This window comes from Gopherus evgoodei, unplaced genomic scaffold, assembly GCF_007399415.2.
Source record: "Gopherus evgoodei ecotype Sinaloan lineage unplaced genomic scaffold, rGopEvg1_v1.p scaffold_68_arrow_ctg1, whole genome shotgun sequence".
NCBI lineage: Eukaryota > Metazoa > Chordata > Testudines > Testudinidae > Gopherus > Gopherus evgoodei.
In genome coordinates, this window is record NW_022060089.1 from 186921 (window position 1) to 194551 (window position 7631).

The 7631-nt window shown below is 48.3% G+C and overlaps 1 protein-coding gene across 1 annotated transcript; it reads left to right on the forward strand.

Moving 5' to 3' along the window:
* Positions 1-1565: 1565 nt before the first annotated feature.
* Positions 1566-2534, forward strand: LOC115643727 (olfactory receptor 51G2-like). The gene has a single exon (XM_030547724.1). The coding sequence runs from the start codon at positions 1599-1601 to the stop codon at positions 2532-2534; it is 936 nt and encodes a 311-aa protein (XP_030403584.1). The 5' UTR covers positions 1566-1598.
* Positions 2535-7631: the final 5097 nt, after the last annotated feature.

Consider the following 7631-nt stretch of genomic DNA (forward strand, 5'->3'; position numbering starts at 1 on the left):
GGGGACCCAGGCAGGCCGAGGGCCTTCAGACTTCCCCAGTGGCGTCTGTGCCTGTCAGTCTGAAAAGTTTCTCAACAACAGCTGTCCCACCTCTGTACAGACTCCCAGAACTGGGAAAACAAGCTGGGTATTGTGGCTAGAAACAGTAAATAGGATCTTCCCAGTTTGTAGCTCCAGTGTTGTCTCTCAAACTCCTTGAGTTGCTTACTGAGAGATTGTTTTTGCTTCAACTGTTGCTTCCCATCCTTCATGTTTTCCAACAGCCTGTTATGAAATTAAAAAGAGCCATACTGCTTTCACCCAATATAGCATAACAGAACCATCCCAGTAGTTAACCCAATGAAACACTTTTATCAATCACTTTACAGCAGGACAGATAAATAGAATTACAATTTTCCCCAGTGGACTTCCAATGTGTTTACAAACATCTCATGATATAACGGACCACACTCAGAAGTGGAGGGCTAGAAAGAGTGTCTGTGGGAAAGTTACAATTGTAAAATCACACAGTGCTCAAGTACACTGTGGGACTCCCAGCCACAAGATATCAGTGAGGACAAGAGTTTCGCAGGATTCAAAGAGGGACTGGATGTTTATATAGATAACCATAAAATCCAGTTAGAGTAGAGGGGATAGTTTCAAAAACTCTTCGATGAGCGCCAAACCTTCCTGATTTGCTCCACAACATTTGTCTAATAAGTGGGTACAGGTTATTTCCAAGCTCCTTATTGCAGAGCGTCTTCCAGTTCCTCTGAAGCACCCGGAACAGGCCACTGGATACTAGGCTAGATAAAAATATTGCTCAGGCTGCAGGGGTGAAATCAGGAAGGCCCAATCACACTTGGAGTTGCAGCTAGCAAGAGATGTTCAGAGTAACAAGAAGGGTTTCTTCAGGTATGTTAGCAACAAGAAGAAAGTCAAGGAAAGTGTGGGCCCCTTACGGAATGAGGGAGGCAACCTAGTGACAAAGGATGTGGAAAAAGCTAATGTATTCAATGATTTTTTTGCCTCTGTCTTCGCAAACAAGGTCAGCTCCCAGACTGCTGCACTGGGCAGCACAGTATGGGAAGGAGGTGACCAGCCCTCTGTGGAGAAAGAACTCCACAGTTCGGGACTATATAGAAAAACTGCACGAGCACAAGTCCATGGGCCAGAAGTGCTGCATCCGAAGGTGGTAAAGGAATTGGCAGATGTGATTGCAGAGCCATTGGCCATTATCTTTGAAAATTCTTGGTGATTGGGGGAGGTCCCGGATGACTGGAAAAATGCTACTTTAGTGACCATCTTTGAAAAAGGGAAGAAGGAGGATCCAGGGAACTACAGGCCAGTCAGCCTCACCTCAGTTCCTGGAAAAATCATGCCGCAGGTCCTCAAGGAATCCATTCTGAAGCACTTAGAGGAGAGGAAAGTGATCAGGAACAGTCAGCATGGATTCACCAAGGGCAAGTCATGCCTGACTAGCCTAATTGCTCTCTATGAGGAGACAATTGGGTCTGCACTGAGAGTAAAGAGATGTTTCATTAAATATCATCTAGTCTCCTGTTCTTTTTCCTTTTAGGAAGGAAAGTTCAGAACTCCTCAGACATGCACAGTCCATAATGTCAGCTGTAAATGACACCAAATTGAACTCTGCAGTGTTCCTTCTCACCGGGATACCTGGGCAGGAAGACGTCCATCTCTGGATCTCTGTCCCCTTCTGCTTAATGTATGTTATTTCGATAGTAGGAAATTCAGTCATTCTCTTCATTATAAAAACAGATCCAGGCCTCCATGAGCCCATGTACATTTTCCTGTCCATGTTGGCTGTCACAGACCTTGACTTATCGATATCCAGCATGCTGACGACACTGGGTATATTCTTGTTTAACTCTAGAGAGATCAGCCTCAATGCCTGTTTTGCCCAGCTGTTCTTCATCCACGTGCTTAAATACACTGAATCCTCTGTGCTCTTGTTGATGGCCTTTGACCGCTTCATCGCGATCCATAATCCACTGAGATATGCTTCCATCTTAACCCTGCCAAGAATAGCCAAGATGGGACTGGTGTGTGCGCTAAGAGGGGTGGCTCTAATACTCCCAATCCCTTTTCTCCTTCAACGGTTTCAATATTGTCGAGCCAATGTCCTCTCACATTGCTGCTGCCTAAAGCAGGAGGTCATGAAGATGGCTTGTTCGGATATCAGAGTGAACAGCATCTATGGCTTGTTGGTTACAATCTTTACAGTGTGGGTGGACTCACTGCTCATCTTTCTCTCTTATGTGATGATCCTCAAGACAGTGCTGAGCATCACGTCCCATGCAGAGTGTCTTAGGGCTCTGAACACCTGCGTCTCTCACCTCTGCGCTGTCCTGCTCTTCTACACGCCAATGATCGGCCTCTCTGTGATGCACAGATTTTGGGAGGGGTCTTCTCCTTTGCTTCAGATTCCCCTGGGCTATATCTATGTTCTCGTCCCACCCGTGATGAATCCAATTGTGTACAGCATGAAGAGCAAACACCTTCGTGCGAGGATAATTAGGGTGTTCATCAAGTGAAAGGTCAGTTCATCATCCAGCTCCAGCACTGACAACAAGGGAGACGAAAAATACAAGCCACCTATTCTATCATGGACGCTTAAATCAAAAATGACATGAGCTACTGATCTCCAATATGTAGAGACAAGTTCAGACGGGGTCTAAGGCCTGGAGCAACTGGAGAGCAGCTGGTGAGGGATGACAATGCACTCGGGGAAGGAGACCAAGGCAGGCAGCAGAGTTTAAAAAGTGACTTTGTGGAGAGCCAGGGGACAGGTGGGATGTTGGCACCTAAAGAGCCACATCAGTGGCTGCCCCAACCTCAGAATTCCTCTTGCTACAGACAATAAAGAGAAGGGATGTGGATGTTGTTTCCCATTACACCTGGCCTGTCACTGTCCTGTCTGTGATTCAACATTCACAGGCTATGAAAAAAGCTGCAGAGCTGTTCTTCTGGTGCAATCCTGGCCCTTCCTGAGCTCTCTGGGTGCTGTGTGATCCATGGGGGCTGCATCAGCTGTGGACAGGGGCTACTCGAGGGACATGGACACCCACCCTTCCCCCACACCCTCAGCCAGTGTTTCTGACTGAGTCATGTCAGACACATGATTAACACAGGAGCCCCAGAAGAAGCCATTCAGGCAACCTCTCTACCCCCATTCATGGCTCTGCACACAGCACACCTCTGAGCCCGCTCCCCACCGAGGGAGAGCAGAGCTGCATGCGTGAGTGAGGATATGATACACAGGAGTCCTGGGAAGAGACTCAGGCTCAGGTTCCCTCCTCCCCGCCTCCATTTGTGCTGCCCCAGCAATGAAAAGGGGTGGAAATAGTCCTCCTCTCCCCAACAGAGGCACAACCAGCTCCAATCCCAGCCCAGCCCATTCACTGCAGGGTGACCACCCTTTCAAAATCAAAAGAAGGATAGAGGCAGGAGCCCCGCCCCCTGTGTGACACTGCCCCACCCCTCTTCTTCCCTTGTGAGGCCCCACCCTCTGCTCCCCTTCTTCCACCAAGGCTCCACCCTCTCTCCAGGCCAGAAGCTATAGGTGGGCCATGGTGAAATGTGTCTGGGGAGCTAGAACCACTGTGAGGACCACCAGATCCTCCAGCTGCCCTTGACAGGAGGCTGAGGAGCCCAAGAGAAGCCCTCTACTTGTGTCCCTGGCCCCCAGGATGCACGCCGGGGTTGTTGGAGAGTTTGGGGCTCCTCACAACAGCCTGAGGTCCTGGGGTTATTCTTCCCATGGCCCGGCTGGTGGCCTGGCTTGGGGGAAGAGCCTCCAAGGAAGTGGAGGAGTATGGGCAAGGGCTTAGTGGGAACAAATGGGACAGGGGGTGGGGACTCTTGGAAAAGGAGCAGGGGTTGTGGCAAGGCTGCTCCAATGTTCACCCCGAAAAGGAATTTGGTGGGGGGCTCTTGAGTAAAGGAGGAGGATGGGGACAAAGGGTAGGAGACCTTGTGTTTTAGAGAAGACTGAATTAATGTGAACCCTCAAATTGGGCTTTTGTATTAAATATCCCAGGCTGAGAGTGTGTCTTGAATGGACCTTAGAGGGAAGGGCATGGTGCATGAAGGGCTACCGCAGTCCACAAGGGGGCAGTCTGGGGTGGCCCCATCCACAGGGAGTTAGCGAGAGTGAGCTGTGAACTTGAAAACTGTTACCACTGGGCAGAGTTTAGCTCAGCCCCTAGGCTGCTCTAGACCTCACTGAGACAGGGGGAGAACAGGCCAGTGAATCAAACCACTGTAACTGGCTCTTTGCCATCCCTGCTCTCTACATGGTAGCAGGGATCTCTGTTGATGCAGCAGAGAATCCACCCGTACTTCTCACCACTCAGATGGCTGTAAGTCTGGCCCTGTCACCTGGGCACTGCTCTGTCATTCAGGAGAGCCGGGTTTGATTCCATTGCCAGATGTAACCATGGGCAAGCCATTGGCTGTATCTGAGCCTCTGCACAGGTGGATAATAGCCCTGCCCTGCCTCACAGAAGTGGCGGGAGGATAAATACATACAAGGTACAGTGAGGGGTAGGTAGTAGAATTCTGAGGGGAGTGTTGGAGTGTCACAAGGGTACCGAGCCTTTCAGCACAGTCACCAGACTGGTGTTTGCAGCCATTGAGGCTGAATTGGTCCAACTTCCAAATAATGGAGCAACATCTGCAGGGGCCTCACCTTAGACTGTCTGATGGGAGAAAGCAGTCTGAGGGCAAAAGTCAGCTCCACACCTTGGCCCTGTAACATGGACACGGCTGAGCACTATGGTGACTGGGCCCAGGCTCACACAGGTTTCCACACAGGCTTCTTCCTCAAGAAAGGGGCAAACAGATGGGAAGATGCTCTCAGAGACACAGGGAAATGAGGCTGTGTCCAAAGGAGGGGCATATTCATGGGTGGGCCCAAATCAAGCAGAGCCCCCCCAATCCAGTGGTTGCAAATCCTGACCGCAGATCAGTGTCCAGATGTCCAGCCGTGTCTCTCTCTTGCCAGTCCCATGCGATGATGCCCTGCCCAAATGGGATGTGCCTCGTGGGTGCCTGTCAGGCCCAATAGCAGATTAACAACTGGGTCTGGGCCAACGGGGCCACCCCAATCTGCTCCACCTGCCCAGTGCTCCTGCAGAGAAGCAGCGTCCGAGCAGGGGGTCTTTTCCTACTCCCCCCGCCCAGCGCTCCTTCTGGGGAGTGGGTCAGGGTACAGAAAGGGGGCAGCGGGACAAGACCCAGCACCTGACCCACTCACAGGCAGGAGTGCCAGGCAGGGGACGCGGGGCAATTCCCCTCCCTGGACCCCACTAACCTGCAGGAGCACTGGGTGAGGCAAGCCCCCGTAACCCAAACCCACTGTCTGGTGGGAGTAGGGACTGCGGTAGGGGTGAGGAGGAAGCCTCAGTTGACCTGGCCCAGTCAGGGCCCCACAAATCCTAATCTGCCTCTGTGGGGGGAGGCAGCCCTCCCACCCCCCTTCATTGCCTGCCCACCTGAAAGCTAGGTCCAGCCAGTTTTCCTGTTTAGCTGCACCACTGGAGACCCTTGGCTTCCCAAAAGAATGTAAGTTGGGCCAGTTCTGTTCCTTTGTCTCTAGAGCAAAGCCCAAGTAACTTAGCCTGTAGTGATATGTGAGATAGATGAGTGCAGATGTGTGACAGCTGCCTGGTATTTTAAAATCATTTTCTCTAATGCTTTGTGCTGTTTGTTAATAAAGATACTATGTTTAAGCATGCTGCGTGTGACTGTATCGTTCTGGTCACAAGCACCCGAAGGGAAGAGACGGAGGTGTCCAGTCAGACCTGCTCAGTGATAAGCATTTAGCATAGATAGGGCGTCGTTCCCAGTTGAAACAATGGGACAATTAAGAATATAAGAACATAAGAATGGCAATACTGTTAGACCAAAGGTCCCATGACGGTGCACCCCATAAGGATCTATGGAAATATGCTTATGAATGTATATACGACATAACTGGAATATGTTTTATGCTACATATGCCATGTATCCTATCTCTGTAAAGGTTATGATCTACTGAATCTATCCACTCTATTTGTATGCATGTGTCATTGTTGTATTCGAAGTTATGAATATTGCCTGTGTATTTGCTTGATTTCTAAGTAACCTTAATAAAACATTTGGTCAGCTTCCTGAGAATGGAATGTGTAAATTAAGTGCTCAATCAAGAAACACTTAAGGACAATTAATCTTCGAAGGCTCCGATCCACATAAGAAGTCTACCTGAAGATGTTCAGGGTAGCATGTAAACAATGACTTCTCCCTGTAAAAACTGAGTCATGCATTTTGTTCTATTTGTGAATGCAGGTTTTTGTACATAATTCTACATTTGTAAGTTCAGCAGCTCCCATTGGCCTGAAGCAGCGATCCGCGGCCAGCGGGAGCCACGATCGGCCGTACCTGTGGACAGGGCAAGTAAACAACCGGCCCAGCCCACCAGGGGCTTTCCCTACACAAGTGGCATCCCAAGTTTGGGAAACACTGTTTTAGAGGAAAAGGAACTCAGACTCCCCAGTATAACAATGAAGAAGGATAAAGAATCAATGTCTAATGTGGAACCAGTAGAATCCAGTAGTTATGACTCTCCAATAACCATGGTAACAACCGTAAAACCTTAGAAGCAATTGCAAAAATTGTAGGGCCCATGAAAAAGGGAGATCCAGTGACTGCCAACGGAGCACACTTGGAAACGATAGTGAAACTCTTCCAGATAGATAAAGAGAATTTAGTTAAACTTTTACCGTTAACTGTAAACAAAGCCTTATGGAATATGTTGCTACCAGAATTTTTAAAAGGAGAAAAATCATTCAGAGACACTGCTGCTGTTAGAAAAAAATATGCATCCAGGCCAGGCAGGACTTACTTTGGTAGCTAACATGAAGCAACGGGAAGGCAAATCACCACATTAATTTCATAACAGACTTTCTGCAGCCCGGATATCTAAGAAAATGCCTGGAAAGGAAACAGAATCACAATATATTAATTTGCTCATTAACCATTCTTTACCAGCAGCTTGGGGTAAAGGAATAGTGCATGTGAACCCTGGGAGCACTCTTGCAAAAGTGCTAGATTTATTGTCTAAAGCCTATAGCTATATTCAAACTCACACCAAAAGAACTCATCCTCCTATAGCAGTTGTTCAAGGAGCTTCAGGTAAATCAGTAATTAAAGTAAAAGGCTCACAAAGTGTTAGACAAGAACAATCACCTGATCCAAAAGGGTTGGATAATAATATTAAGATCAATTCAAACCCAAGGGGGGCCATACCACCACATCCCCAAATTGAAAAGCCCAGATACTATAACCCTAGAAACATTAATGAAGGGACACGTTTCATACCATCTTCACCAACTACAAGCAGGAAACAATTCATGTCTGATATGAACTGTTACTGCTCTCACTGGAGAAGCCTGATCTGTTGACCTCCTACTCCTGTAATGGAAATGATTATTAAAGAACTCCGTCACATGGGGGAAACATTAGATTCTCACAAGTGGGAAATACAAGAAATACAGCAGCAAATTCATTCCATAATATTAAACAACCAACACACCCCAACTCAACCCATTCCAGTAGGAACTGAACTGGGATCCTGGATTTCAAATCTGCAC

Coding starts and splice junctions, on each gene's coding strand:
- LOC115643727 (XM_030547724.1), top strand. CDS start 1,599: ATGTCAGCTGTAAATGACACCAAATTGAACTCTGCAGTGTTCCTTCTC.